Source organism: Cetorhinus maximus, chromosome 9, assembly GCF_964194155.1.
Source record: "Cetorhinus maximus chromosome 9, sCetMax3.hap1.1, whole genome shotgun sequence".
In the NCBI taxonomy this organism is placed as follows: Eukaryota; Metazoa; Chordata; class Chondrichthyes; order Lamniformes; family Cetorhinidae; genus Cetorhinus; species Cetorhinus maximus.
The window spans coordinates 61,594,356-61,610,505 of NC_135887.1; the positions used below are offsets into that span (position 1 = coordinate 61,594,356).

The 16,150-nt window shown below is 45.4% G+C and overlaps 1 protein-coding gene across 6 annotated transcripts in view; it reads right to left on the reverse strand.

Annotated features, from left to right (window-relative positions):
* The window catches only part of nr1h3 (nuclear receptor subfamily 1, group H, member 3), a 521,793-nt gene that overhangs the window by 293,689 nt on the left and 211,954 nt on the right, over positions 1-16,150 (reverse strand). For all 6 annotated transcript variants that reach the window (XM_078548807.1, XM_078548804.1, XM_078548803.1 and 3 more), the window contains 2 exons: positions 11,466-11,735; positions 1,575-1,780 (listed from right to left, as the gene is read on the reverse strand). In XM_078548807.1, coding sequence (XP_078404933.1) covers positions 1,575-1,780; positions 11,466-11,735 — 476 coding nt within the window. The remainder of the gene's footprint in view (positions 1-1,574; positions 1,781-11,465; positions 11,736-16,150) is intronic.

The window sequence follows — 16,150 nt, forward strand, 5'->3', positions numbered from 1 at the left end:
GGGTAAGAGATGTAGGGGAATGTGAGGAAGAACTTTTTACACAGCGAGTGGTAATGACCTGGAGGGGGTACAGAGGAGATTCACCAGGATGTTGCCTGGGATGAAACATTTAAGTTATGAAGAGAAAGACTTGGGTTGTTTTCATTGGAGAAGAGAAGACTGAGGGGCAACCTGATCGAGGTGTACAAGATTATGAGGGGCATGGACAGGGTGGATAGGGAGCAGCTGTTCCCCTTAGTTGAAGGGTCAATCACAAGGGGGCATAAGTTCAAGTTGAGGGGCAGGAGGTTTAGGGGGGATGTGACGTAAAACTTTTTTACCCAGAGGGTGGTGACGGTCTGGAATGCACTGCCTGGGAGGGTGGTTGAGGTGGGTTGCCTCACATCCTTTAAAAAGTACCTGGATGAGCACTTGGTACATCATAACATTCAAGGCTATGGGCCTGGTAAATGGGATTAGGTAGGTAGGTCAGGCGTTTCTCATGTGTCGGTGCAGACTCGATGGGCCGAAGGGCCTCTTCTGCACCGTGTGATTCTGTGATTCTGTGACCTGGAACTCACTGTTCAGAGAGAGGGGTGGAAGTGGAGATGATGAATGATCTCAAAAGGAAACTGGATGGGCACTTGAAGGACATAAATTCACAGGGCTACGCGGATAGAGTGCGAGAGTGGAATGGCTGGATTACTCCATGGAGAGCTGGCATGGATTCAATGGACCAAATGTTCTCTTTCTGTGCTGCAAATGACTTATGACTCTAAATTCCCTTAAATTCCCAACATTAGGTAACTCACAGAGCATGAAACTAGTCATTTTTAGCTATGCTTCACATGCTGTCTTCCTGATGGGTATTCTCTTGAAGGTTTCATAATATTCACGATGGGTGAGAATGGGAAATGTTGTCCCTTAACGATGGAAGCTAAGAAATGATAAGGTTGTTAAAAATACTTTGGCTGCTGAAACACTAGCTTTTGTGGAGGCAGTAGATATTGGATTTTATTTGTCAAATACTTTATGGAAGATGCTCTGCAATGGGTACACTGAAGATAGTGTATACCCATTGAATGTTATGTCGATAATTGCTCATTCTGGGATAATGTACACTCTTTGAAAAGTGTGAGTGAGAAAAGATTATGGAGTGGCATTGCTGACTTGAAGCAAATGCTGGAGAGAAAGGAAATCTCTAAAATATTAAATGCATGGATACAAGCTATCAGCTGTTGGATTGTTTCACAAAGAAATGCATGGAAGAAAATGTTCCAGGTTCACAGTGTAATGCTTCGTACAGAATATGGAGGTTTTTGATTTTAATTAGTTTGAAATTTTAGCTGTATATATAAACTCTAATTTTTATTTAAAGAGAAAGAATGGTATCTATTAATTGTATATTAATGGTGTTTAATTGGGGTTTCAGATATGCTCTTCTAAATAGACAGAAATTTAAAGTTTGGTTGTGGGGTTGGGAGGTGCATGCTTGTAATCTGTTACTCTATAAATTAATGCCTATAAAAGTATGTAAAGTTTGGCTCCCATTCCAGCCTTGACCAACTATAACAGTTATCTCCCTGAGCACTTACCGTCACTTTCAATCGGTCACTGAATGAGCGCTTGTTACACTGTTGCTGAACAGCAACCAATTTTCTGATCATTTCAATCTGCGCCACATTGAGTCTTGGAGTTTCCCAGCTAGACAGGGGGCTTGAGGTTACCCTTACAGTCTTTGTCATCTCTTCCTCCAGCTTCTTCATCTTCTTTAGCCGGATCTGTTCCTCTGAGAGGACACCTGTAACACACTTTAGTCTCAGCAGAGAATCACACAGCACTAAATACAGTCATTCATTAACTTCTGCACAGTCACACAGCAATGTAAATACACATTAATCTCAGCACAGTCACACAGCAATGTACCTGCAGTTATTCTTTAATCTCGGCACAGTCACACAGCACTGTACCTGCAGTTATTCTTTAATCTCGGCACAGTCACACAGCACTGTACCTGCAGTCACTCTTTAATCTCGGCACAGTCACACAGCTCTGAACCCACAGTCGCTCTTTAATCTTGGCACAGTCACAAAGCACTGTACCTATAGTCATTCCTTAATTTTAAAAAATGAGTGAGAAATTGGAGAATACATGTATATAAAAAGGAAGAGAATAGCTAAAAGGTGCGACTCAGGAATTAATAATGGGACACAAGGAAATGGCAGAGACTTTGAGTAATTTGTATCTGACTTCATGGTAGAATACATAAGCATTCTCAAGAATATTGGAAAATCAAGGGGCAAAAGGGAGGCAGGAGCTTAAAATAATCTCTACTGCTGCTTGTAGCTACTCCTACCAGAAGATCTGCTGTGATTGTATGTCACGTCAGTCTGTCTTGCATCATCTTGCACTGTAGCTTGACTGCAACTGCTTCATGGTATCCGTCACCCACCTATCTCTAGGTTGAGCCCTCTTTTGCTGCCCTCTGCTTTGCCCTCTCTCTAGATTTTCAGCTTTGATCAAATGGCCGAAATACTGACACAATCTTTATCACTAGAGAAAAAGTACTAAAACTAATGGGACTAAAGGCTGACAAGTCCTCTGGACCTGATGGCCTGCATCATAGGGTCTTAAAAGAAGCAGCTACAGAAAGGCTACACATTGGTTATAATCTTCCAAAATTCTCTAGATACTATAAAGGTCTCAGCGGATTGGGAAATAGAAAATGTAACACCACTATTTGAGAAAGGAGGGAAACAGAAAGCAGAATATGCCAGTTAGCCTAACATCTGTCATAGGGAAAATGCTGGAATCCATTACTAATGAAGTAATAGCAGGGCATTTAAAATCATAATACAATCAGGCAGAGTCAACATGGTTTAATGAGAAGGAAATTGTGTTTGACAAATTTATTTGAGTTCTTTGAGGATGTAACAAGCAGGATCGACAAAAGAGAGCCAGTAGATGTAGGATGTAGATGTGCGGAGTAGATGTGCCAAAAGGCATTCGATAAGGTGCTACATAAAAAGGTAACTGCACAAGATAAGAGCTCATGGTGTTGTGGGTGATAGATTAGCATGGATAGAGGATTGTCTAACTAACTGGAAACAGAGAGTGAGGATCAATTTCACTTTGGCAAACTGTAACTAGTGGAGTGCCACAGGGATCAGTGCTGGTCCCTCAACTATTTACGATCTATATTAATGACTTGGATGAAGGGACCAACTGTATTGTAGCCAAATTTGTTGATACAAAGATAGGCAGGAAAGAAAGTTGTGAGCAGGACACAGAGGCTGGAATTGTTTGGCCCCATTGGTGTTGGATGTCATGGGGTGGGGTGGGGGGAGGGGTGCGGTTGGGGAGATAATATGACAAGAAGGCCAAAAGTCGGTTTTATGCCGTCGTGAAACTAGTTTGCGATCGTCCGCTCCACCCATCAATGGCGGGCAGCATTTGCTGCCAATGCATGTCGGAAACCTAATTTCCATGCTTTAGCATCTCATTATAAGCTCTGCTCACCGGAATCATCCCCTCATGTCAAATTTGCCACCCACATCGGTGTGACTTCAGAACGGCGTGCTTCACGACTGCCTTTAAAAGGTATGCACCTGGCAACCTGAATTTTGAGGGGAACTCAGAGGTAAGCGCACACAATGCCCGTAGGACATCAAGGAAGAGGTGCTGTGCATTTGCTTTTGCCCAGCTGGCTTTCAGTGTGGTGTTGGGGCAAGGGCTCCAGTGCGGTTCAGGTCGGGGGAATGAGGTGTGGTGGGGGGGGTTGCAAGTCAACATAGACTGAAGGAAGTACACAAGCACATGCCGGGCCTTGGGTGTGGGGGGTTGGGAGGGGAGGCGGGGTGAGGGAAGCGGCCACGCACTTTGAAAAGCTTGACAAAAGTGAGCATTCTTCCACAGCTGAGATCGTTCAGCAGCAGCTCTATTGACATGCTTGGAGTCGGGCCTCTGAAGCTTTTCTGCCCACTCAAGCAACACAAAAGCATGAAAGTGCCGCCAAATGTGCATTTTAGGGGGCAGCAGAGCAATTGGCCGATTGGGCAAGTTGTAGAATCCCCTTGTGAAAGGTGGCCATGGAGCAGTCACTGCTGGAGACACTCACAGCCCCTTGCAATCTCAGCATCCCGGTTTGGACCATTCTCCCTCATGGCCCAAGCTAACAGAGCAGCCTTGCAATGTGGGTTAGGAGAATGCCTGCGCCTGAGCTGAGAGCACAGCATGCAGTCCACTGGGCAAAGCTGCCGCCAATCGGTCAGGTGGGATGGGGCAGAGGTGGGGGGAGTTTCGGGCAGCCATGGAGCGCACTACACACTGGCCATCCAAGTGGTGGCCAGCACTCTCCGGGAAGCATGAAGGGGCCTTCAGGCTTAATCAAGAGAGGTTCTTAGGACACCCACGCTAAGCCACATGTCTCTCTCTTTGATCCTGCTGGAGCAGAATATCAGGATCATGGAGCCTGTTAATTTAGCGATATGCCTCATGGCTTACAGAGAGCAGATAAGAAGAAGAAGAGAGCAACGGAGGCGCCTGGTTCAGGAAAGGGAGGACTACCTCAAGATGAATGGGCAGCAGGGCCTCCTGTGTGCATGACTGAAGATCTACAGAGAGCCATCGCTCATAGGCACCTTGCTAGACCTAGGGTCTACAGACGGCGCCTGTCATTCCTGCAGAGGATTGAAAACCAGTGTTGCTGAAGACTGTGCATGTCTAGGGACTGGCTGGTTACATCTGCCACCTACTGTAGGATTTGGCACCACAGGGACATGGAGGACATCCATTGCCAATGGCCGGTGCTCAATTTTTATGCCAGTGGCTCTTTCCTGGGCTCCAAATGTGACATGTGTGGGATCTCACAAGCCTCCCCCAACAAGTGTATCCAGGAGGTCATGAATGCCATCTTTGCGAAGGCACAGAATTTTATACATTTTGCCCGGGATCAGGAAAGCCAGGAAGCAAGAGCGCTGTGATTTTGGGATTTGCGCGCATCTCTGGTTTCCTCGGACTGTGGAGCTGCAGCTGCTGGGGTGACAGGAAGAGGGGACTTTGATGGGCCGTACACTCTTGAAGTCACCTGGATGGATGGCCTCGGAATGTGCACCTGCTGATCCTCCTCCCTGTTGGTGCCGAAGGGCCCCTGGCTGACTCCTTCAGGAGAAGGGGTAGCTGGAATGATATCGAGTTGCTCCACACCCCTCTCACGTACACACTGTTGAAGGTCAACTATGGCGTCAGCGATGGAGTTCATTCCATGCAGGAGCGATGTCCTGGAACAAGGTCTCCATGACGGCTGTCATCCTACCAGTGTTGACCTCGGTGCACTATCACCTCAGCCTGAAGGCAGATGGACTCCTCCATCGTGCCTTGCAATCTGAGGAGTGCAGCAGACATTCCTTCCTGATGTTCCTGAGCTTGCCTTTGCAGCTCCAGCAACTGAGGTATGACCGAATCCAGATGCTCATCATCTGACCCAGACTCAGCAGATTTCTGGCCTCCAGCAGTCTTCTGAGTGCTGGAAACCTGGGAAGTCCCTGCCTCTGTCTGCCGTGAATCAGGCAGATTGTGATCCCAAGGCTACTCTAAAGCTAGGTCCCATCGAGGTGTGTGTCTCTGCGCTGGTGGAGGCTGTGGGTGAGCGCTGTGACGGGTCTTCCTTTAGGGTGTCATCAGATTCTTCTTCCGAGGTGTCCTCAGGGCTGGAGTCGAGGACCTGGGTCGTGGGCCCCTTTGGCTGCTTCCCAGGAGCTTGATGTTGGGCATTCCTCCACTAGTCTGCAACCTCTCCCTTTTGTTGTGTGCCAGCTTGTCCTGCATGAATAGAGATGGAAAGAGTGTAAGCAGGATGCCTGCCAGGCCAGGTGAAAAGGATGCCTGGTGAGTGGTGCCATGGATGAGATGGGGACATGATCCGCAGGGCAGATGAAGGTGAGTGTGAGAGAGTGAATGGTGATGTTCCTTGAACTGGCAGTGAGTGAGATCCCTGTGGATGTGTGATGGGTTTGTGAGTTTGTCAGTTGGAAGAGATGAGAAGAATGACTTACCCTGGCGGAACAGAGGAGATCATTCATCCTCTTTCAGCACTGGGTGGCTGTCCTCTTTTGCAGGGTGTTGGCAGCGGTGATCGCCCCTGCCACCGCCTCCCAAGCTGGAGTGGTGTCCTTGCTCTTGCTTGTCTTAGCCCAGAGCGGGGGTAGAGGACTTCACGGCGGGCCTCCACTGCATCCAGTAGATGCCCGAAGGAGGCGTCATTAAATTTGGGGGCAGCATGTTTTCACCCTTTAGCAGCCATGATTTTCCAGCAGCTTCTTATCCCTTAGAGAGTGAAGGGGTGCCATTTAAATATGGCATCCAGACTATTGAAGGCCTGAGGTGACAGTGGGGTGGGTGAGTCAGAGGTCTCCCTGCCAGTGATCCGACGTGTTTCCTGGGAATATATTATTAATGAGGTGGGATGCACTGGGAATGCGACGATATGGTGCAAAAACCTGCCATTGCGGCCGGCGGGTAAAATGTCTTTATTCACGTCTGCTATCGTACTTAGTGTAAATCTGGGATGATTCCGCCCAGAGACTCTGCAAGGGGATAAAATACATAAGTGGGTGGGCAAAAAAATTGGCAGATGGAGTATAATGTGGGAAAATGTGAGTTTGTCCACTTTAACAGGAAGAACAGAAAAGCACAATATTATTTAGAATACTGCAGTACAGAGGGATCTGGGTGTCCTTGTACATGAATCACAAAAACTCAGCACACAGGTACAGCAAGTAACTAGGAAGACAAATGGAATGTTAACCTTTCTTGCAAGGGGGATGGTGAGATCAAACGTAGAGGGACTGCGTTTTGGTCTTCTTTAAGTGGGGATGTACTTGCATTGGAGGCAATTCAGAGAAGGTTCGCTATGTTCATTCCTGGGATGAAGGGTTTGTCTTATGAGGAAAGATTGAGCAGGCTGGGCGTGTACTCATTGGAGTTTAGATGAATGAGAGGTGATCTTATTGACACATATAAGACCCTGACAGGAGTTTGACACGGTAGATGCTAAGAGGATGTTTCCACTTGTGGGGGAGTCTAGAATGAGGGGTAACAGTTTCAGCATAAGGGATCTCCTATTTAAGACAGATGAGAAGGAATTTCTTCTCTTAGAGGGTTGTTAATCTTTGGAATTCCCTACCCCCAGAGGGCAGTGGAGGCTGGGTCATTGAATGTATTCATGACTGAGTTGGACAGGTTTTTGATTTACAAGGGAGTCAAGGGTTATGGGGGACAGGCAGGAAAGTGAAGTTAAGGTCACAATCAGATCAGCCATGATCTTATTGAATGGTAGAGAAGACTCGAGGGTCAAATGGTCTACTCTTCCTATTTTTTAAGTCATAGTGAGGAGGTAGTTGATACACTAGATGGGCTAAAAATTGGTAAAGAGGAGGTATTAGATAGGCTGGCTGTATGTAAAGTTTATAAGTCACCAGGACCAGATCAGATGCATCGGATGATACTGAGGGAGTAATGGTGGAAATTACAGAGGCACTAGCCATAATCTTCCAATCTCTTCAGAAACAGGGGTGATGCCAGAGGACTGGAGAATGGCAAATGTTACATCGTTGTTCAGAAAGGATAAACCTAGCAGCTACATGCCAGTCAGTTTATCCTCTGTGGTGGGCAAGCTTTTAGAAACTATAATTCAGGACAAAATTAACAGTCACTTAGAAAATGCAAGTTAAGTAAGAAAAGTCAACATGGGTTTGTTAAGAGAAAATCGTGTTTAACTAAGTTGGAGTTTCTTGATGAAGTAACAGAGGGGCTTGACGAGGGTAATGTGGTTGATGTGGTGTACATGGACTTCCAAAAGGGATTTGATGAAGTGCTCCATAATATGTTAGAGCTCATGGTATAGAAGACACAGTGGCTTAGATGGATAGAATGGATAGAAAGTTGGGTGAGTGACAGGAAACCGTAATGGTGAAAGGTTGTTTTCTAACTGGAGCAATGTATACAGTGGTGGTTCCTAAGGGGTCAATGTTAGGACCACTGGTTTTTTTGATATATATTAATGACCTAGAATTTGGGTGCACAGGGCACAATTTCAAAGTCTGTGGATGAGACAGAACTTGGAAGTATTGTGAACTGTGAGGACAATAGTCATGAATTTTGCTGAAGAAAGATTTTTTGTTGTGGACTCTGAATCGTAGAGGCGTTGCCACAGAGAATGTACTAGTTGATGGTGACTGACAGTCAACTGCCAAGCATTGTCACCATCAACTGGTGCTTTCTTCATGGCAACACCTCTACCAATCAGAGTCCACTTGCCAACCGATCAACACTCTCTTCTCATATAGTATAAATATGTTGTTTCCCCTGACATTCGTATTTTCTTGTAAATTGTCCTGATGAGTGCAAGATGAAAAGTTTTGACAAAAAATGTCTTTTTTTCAGCAATACTCAAGTTCTGTGCTGCCAAACAAGTGATGAATTTCAAGAAGGCACAGACACTTTGCCACTTGTCCTTCCCTTACACCAGCTGAAATTTAATGCAGAGAAGTGTGAAGTGATTCCTTTTGGTAGGGATGATGAGGAGAGGCAATATAAAATAAAGGATACATTTCTAATGGGGATGCGCAAACTGAGGGACCTGGGGTTATATGTGCACAAATTATTGAAGGTGGCTGAGGAGGTTGAGAAAGTGTAAAGTTAATAACATATACAGGATCCTGGGCTTTATAAAAGCATGGAAGTTATGATGAACCTGTATAGAACGCTGGTTTCACCTCAACTGGAGTACTGTGTCCAATTCTGGGCACTGCAATTTAGGAAGGATGTGACTGTTTTAGAGAGGGTGCAGAAAAGATTCACAAGAATGGTTTCAAGGATGAATAACGTCAGCTACGTAGATAAATTGGAGGAGCTGGGGCTGTTATCGTTGGAGAAGATTAAAACAGGATTTGATAGAGGTATTCAAATCATGGGGAGTCAGGACAGAGTAGATAGGCTCCTGCTGTGGGAAGGCTCAAGAACAGAGTGCACCAATTTAAGGCAATTGGCAAAAGAAGCAATGGTGAAGAAAAACTTTTACCCAGTGAATGCTTAGGATGTGAAGATTTATTTGCTGCCTGAGAGTGTGATGGATGTAGATTCGATCCAGGCTTTCAAAAGGGAATCAAAAATTTGCAAGACCATGGGAAAAGGCAGAGAAATTGGATTAGCTGAGAAAGCCAGAACAGACATGATGGGCCGAATGGTTTGCTTCTATCATGTAACCATTCTATGATTCTATTCAATGATTGGTGCTCTCTGTCTATCACTCTCGAGGAGGGATCAGTACTTTCATGGTATCTCTCAACTCACCCTGACAGGTGTCTCTAAGTCTCTCATTCTCAGGTAGATAGCTGTTCACTGGTCCCTCAGTATCTCTAAGGGAGAGAATCTACATTGACTGGAGTCTTTCAGTTCCATTTATTCAGATATCTGAACACAGCCTTTTCATTTTCTGTCAGAGAAATATGCGATCATTGATTGGTATCTGCCGATCACACTCTCTCTCAGGGAGATATGTGCACTAACTGGTGTCTTCCTATTTTCTCTCTCCTACCTTTCTTAAATAATAGGTGTTGCTTCCTTCCAATTCTTGGGAATTGTTCTAAGGAATTCTGGAATTCTGCAGCTGCCTTTTTTAAAACCTAGGGTGCAGGTCGTTAGGTCCAGGGGATTTATCGGCACCATTCTCACTGGACCCTCAGTTCCTCACTATTTCTGGAATGTTTTTGGTCTTTTGCTGTGAAGACAGTTACAAACTATTTGTTTCATGTCTCTGCCATTTCCTTATTCTCCATTATAAATTAACCTGTCTCTGCCTCTAATGGGCCCATGTTTATTTAACCTCTTCCTATTTACAGACCTGATTTTATGTCTCTTGCTAGTCTACTCACATTCTCAGTGGCTCAGTTCATAGCACCCTCGGCTTTGAATCAGAGGGTTGTGGGTTCATGTCCCACTCCCGGAAAACCAAAAACTGTGATTGTACTCAAAAGAGTTGCAATCTGTGACTGTTGATAACTCGAAAGAGTTCCAGACGGAAGTCCCGCCTCAAAGAACTGCCAGCCAATCAGAGGCCAGCAGCTCTGCACCACACCAGGATTGGTGTCCACTGCCGTATTGGCAGGAGGCCCGGGAGGAAGAGGAACCATGGATACCCCCAAACCCAGGTACATACGGGATCTCACCAGGACCGGGTTGGCAGACCCTGACGAGATGGGGAGGGTAGGGAGTATGTTGCACAGGGCAAGTATGGAGGGTGGGGGGAGGGCAGATGCAGAGAGGAAAAATTTTGGGAGGGGGCTCCCATTGGCACGGGGGTACAAGAAGGAGGCCCCCCGTCCCCGTTCACCGACCAGGGTTAAATCTGCCAGGCTACACGTTGGACACAGGCCTCTCCCTCTGCATGTTAAATCAGAGCAGCAGCTGGATGAGGCCCTTAATTGGGCATCAATTAGCAGCCTAAAGGCCTCAATTGGGCCATGGGTCTACCCATGGCTTCCATAAAATCCTAGCTTCGACGTGGGCAAGGGACCTGGTACCAATGGCAAAGCATCTCAATTTACAGGCCCACCTACCTGTTTTCCTGTCCGGGGCTGGACTGTAATGTCCAGCCCCTGGAATGTTTAGATTCCAGCCTTAGTCATTTGACAACTATACCTTTAGAATGGCTACCAGATCAAATGAATTATCTCTATGGGTTTGTTACTTTCTCTAATTTCTTGCAAATACGTCACACATTTGGAGTGAATTTAGCTTTGACTTTTTTGAAAAGAGGTATTTGGACAATGAATGGTCTAGCCTCTTTCTTTCAGGGAGATATCTGTACACTGACTGATGTCTCTCAGTCCCCTCTCTCAGGGAGATATCTGTACACTGACTGGTGTCTCTCAGTCCCTCTCTCTCAGGGAGATATCTGTACACTGACTGGTGTCTCTCAGTCCCCCTCTCTCTCAGGGAGATATCTGTACACTGACTGGTGTATCTCAGTCCCTCTCTCTCTCTCAGGGAGATATCTGTACACTGACTGATGTCTCTCAGTCCCCTCTCTCAGGGAGATATCTGTACACTGACTGGTGTCTCTCAGTCCCTCTCTCTCAGGGAGATATCTGTACACTGACTGCTGTATCTCAGTCCCTCTCTCTCTCAGGGAGATATCTGTACACTGACTGATGTCTCTCTGTCCCCTCTCTCAGGGAGATATCTGTACACTGACTGGTGTCTCTCAGTCCCTCTCTCTCAGGGAGATATCTGTACACTGACAGCTGTCTCTCAATCCCTCTCTCTCTCTCAGGGAGATATCTGTACACTGACTGGTGTCTCTCAGTCCCCTCTCCAAGTGAGTTATTTGTACATGACCAGTGCCTCTGTGACTAATGTCACAGTGTTATGTGTGGTTAGATGGCTTTATGCAAGGTTTGCTTTCTGTTGCTCTTTCACTGACTTACATTGCTCCAACATTCCCGCCTGTCGACACTTGCGTAGGCGGCATTCTTGGCATTTTCTTCGCATGTACATATCCATCTGACACTGGCCGCTATTCTTGCAGGAATACTGGGCGCCCTTGATCACACTGCGTCTGAAGAAGCCCTTGCAGCCCTCACAGCTTAGCACATTGTAATGGAATCCTGAGGCTTTGTCTGCACATACACTACACAGCTCATTTCCCAACATCTTCGGTGCGGGACCTTTCTTACGTTTTGTTGGCTGCTGCTCCCCTGAGAGAAAATACACAAGTAGGACAGACTCTCAGTGAACAGGTTAAGCAGTGTCAACAGGACAGACTCTCAGTGAACAGGTTACACACTGTCAATAGGTCAGACTCTCAGTGAACAGGTTAAGCAGTGTCAATAGGTCAGACTCTCAGTGAACAGGTTAAGCAGTGTCAATAGGTCAGACTCTCAGTGAACAAGTTAAGCAGTGTCAATAGGTCAGACTCTCAGTGAACAGGTTAAGCAGTGTCAATAGGTCAGACTCTCAGTGAACAAGTTAAGCAGTGTCAATAGGTCAGACTCTCAGTAAACAGGTTAAGCAGTGTCAATAGGTCAGACTCTCAGTAAACAGGTTACACACTGTCAATAGTACAGACTTTCAGTGAACAGGCTACACACTATCAATAGGAGAGTCTGTCAGTGAACAGGTTACACACTGTCAATGGGAGAGTCTGTAACTGAACAGGTTACACACGGTCAATAGGACAGACTCTCAGTAAAGAGGTTAAGCACTGTTAATGGGAGAGACTCTCAGTAAACGGGTAACACACTGTCAATAGGAGAGACTGTCAGTGAACGGGTTACACACTGTCAATAGGAGAGACTCTCAGTGAACGGGTTACACACTGTCAATAGGAGAGACTGTCAGTGAACAGGGTGGACATTGTCAACAGGAGAGACAGTCATTGAACGGGTTGGACACTATCAATAGGAGAGACTGTCAATGAACAGGTTACACAATGTCAATAGCAGAGATTGTCGCTGAACAGGATACATACTGTCAATAGGACAGACTCTCAGTGAACCAGTTATATACTGTCAATAGGAGAGAGTGTAAGTGAACAGGTTACACACTGTCAATAGAAAAGACTGTAACTGAATAGGTTACACACTGTCAATAGGAGAGACAGTCATTGAACAGGTTATATTCTGTCAAGAGGAGAGACTGTCATTGAACGTGTTAGACCATGTCAATAGGACAGACTGTCATTGAACAGGTTACACACTGTCAATAGGACAGACTCTCAGTGAAAAGGTTACACACTGTCAATAGTACAGACTCTCAGTGAACAGGCTACACACAATCAATAGGAGATTCTGTCACTGAACAGGTTACACACTGTCAATAGGAGAGTCTGTCACTGAACAGGTTACGCATTGTGAATAGGAGAGTCTGTCACTGAAGAGGTTACACACTGTCAATAGGACAGAATCTCAGTGAACAGGTTAAGCACTGTCAGTAGGAGAGACTCTCAGTGAATGGGTTACATTGTCATTAGGACAGAATCTAAGTGAACGAATTACACACTGTCAATAAGACAGAATCTGAATTTACAGGCTCCACACTGTCCATAGTACGGACCATCTGCAAATACGTTTCAATAGTACAGGCTGTCAGTGAGCCAGATACACACAGTCAATAGGACAGACTCTCAGGCAACAGGATACACACTGTCAATAGGACAGACTCTCAGTGAACAGGCTACACACTATCAATAGGACAGTCTGTCAGTGAACAGGTTACACACTGTCAATAGGAGAGTCTGTAACTGAACAGGTTACACATTGTCAATAGTACAGACTCCCAGTGAACCAGTTACATTCTACCAATAGGAGAGACTGTTAGAGGACACGTTACATACTGTCAATAGGAGAGTCTGTCAGTGAACAGGTTACACGCTGTCAATAGGACAGCCGCTCAGTGAACAGATTAAACTCTGTCAATAGGACAGACTCTCAGTGAACAGGTTCTATACTGTCAATAGTACAGACAATCTGCAAACACGTTACAAATTTCAGTAGTACAGGCTGTCAGTAAACCACATACACACAGTCAATAGGACAGACCCTCAGTGAACAGGATACACACTGTGGATGGGACAGACTCTCGGTGAACAGCTTACAGTCATAAGTGAACCGATTACATGCTGTCATTGGGAGTGATGTCACTGAACAGTTTACACACTGTCAATAGGAGAGACTGTATGTGAAAAGGTTACACACTGTCAGTCCGATAGACAATCACTGAACAGGATACATATTGTCAATAGGACAGACTTTTAGTGCACAGATTACACACTGTCAATAGGACAGACTCTCGGTGAACAGGATACAGACTTACAACAGGACAGACTCTCGGTGAACAGGTTACATACTGTCAATAGGACAGTCTCTCGGTGAACAAGTTACATACTGTCAATAAGAGAGACTCTGAGTGAACAGGTTACATACTGTCAATAGGAGAGACTGTGATTGAGTGGGTTGGACATTGTCAATAGCGGACACTGTCATTGAACAGGTTACCCACCTTCAATCGGAGAGACTATCATGGAACAGGATACACACAGTCAATAGGGCGCACTCTCAGGGAACAGGATATACACTTCCAATAGGGCAGACTCTCAGTGAACTGATTGCAATCTGTTAATTGGACAGGGTCTCAGTGAACAGGCTCCACACTATCAATAGGAGACACTGTCAGTGAACAGGTTACACACTGTCAATCGGAGAGACTTTCAGTGAACAGGTTCCAAACTGTCAATAGGAGAAACTGGCATTGAGCGGGTTGGACACTTTAAATAGGAGACACTGTCATGGTACAGGTTACCCACTGTAAATCGGAGAGACCATCAAGGAACAGGATACACACAGTCAATAGGGCACAATCTCAGGGAACAGGATACACACTTCCAATAGGACAGACTCTAAGTGAACAGATTACACACTGTCAATAGGAAATACTCTCAGTGAATGGGTTACACACTGTCAATAGGACAGACTCTCAGTGAACAGGATACACACAGTCAATAGGACAGTCTCTCAGTGAACAGGTTACACACTGTCAATAGGACAGACTCTCGGTGAACTGGTTAGCACTGTCAGTAGGAGAGACTCTCAGTGAACAGGTTACAAACTGTCAATAGGGCAGACTCTCGGTGAACAAGATACACACTGTCAATAGGACAGAAGCTCAATTAACAGGTTGTACACTGTTAATAGTACAGACTCTCAGGCAACAGGATACACACTGTCAACAGGACAGACTCTCAGTGAACATGTTACACACTGTCAACAGGAGAGACTGTCAATGATTATGTTATACACTCTCAATAGGACAGACTCTCAGTGAACAGGCTACACTCTATCACTTGGAGAGTCTGCCAGTGAACAGGTTACACACTGTCAATAGGACAGACTCTCAGTGAACAGGTTAAGCACTGTCAGTAGGAGAGACTCTCAGTGAATGGGTTACACACTGTCAATAGGACAGACTCTCAGTGAACAGGATACACACAGTCAATAGGACAGTCTCTCAGTGAACAAGTTACACACTGTCAATAGGACAAAATCTCAATTAACAGGTTCTATACTGTCAATAGTACAGACCATCTGCAAACATGTTTCAATAGTGCAGGCTGTCAGTGAGCCAGATACACATTGTCAATAGGACAGACTCTCAGGGAGCAGGATACACACTGTCAATAGTACAGACTCTCAGTGAACAGGCTCCACTCTATCAATAGGAGAGTCTGTCAGTGAACAGGCTACACACTATCAATAGGACAGACTCTCAGTGAAAAGGTTACACACTGTCAATAGTACAGACTCTCAGTGAACAGGCTCCACCCTATCAACAGGAGAGTCTGTCAGTGAAAACTGCAGTTGACAGTGTGTATCCTGTTCAGTGATAGTCTGTCGGATTGATGGTGTTCAATGACAGTTTCTCCTATTGACTGTGTGTAAACTGTTCAATGACATCACTCCTATTGACAGTACGTAACTTGTTCACTGAGAGTCTGTCCTATTGACTGTATGTCACATAGTACAGACAATCTGCAAACACATTACAAATTTCAGTAGTACAGGCTGTCAGTGAACCAGATACACACAGTCAATAGGACAGACTCTCAGTGAACAGGATACACACTGTGAAGAGGACAGACCCTCGGTGAACAGCTTACAGTCGTAAGTGAACTGGTTACACACTGTCATTGGGAGTGATGTCATTGAACAGGTTACACACTGTCAACAGGAGAGATTGTCATTGAACACTGTCAATCCGAGAGACTATCACTGAACAGGATACACATTGTAAATAGGACAGATTCTCAGTAAACAGGTTCTATACTGTCAATAGTACAGATAATCTGCAAACATGTTACAAATTTCAGTAGTACAGGCTGTCAGTGAACCAGATACACACAGTCAATAGAACAGACGCTCAGGGAACAGGATACACACTGTCAATAGGACAGACTCTCGGTGAACAGGATAAACACTGTCAATAGGACAGACTCTCGGTGAACAAGTTATTTACCTTCAATAGTAGTGATGTCATCGAACAGTTGACGCACTGTCAATAGGAGAGACTGTCACTGAACAGGATACACACTGTCAATAGGACAGACACTCAGTGAACA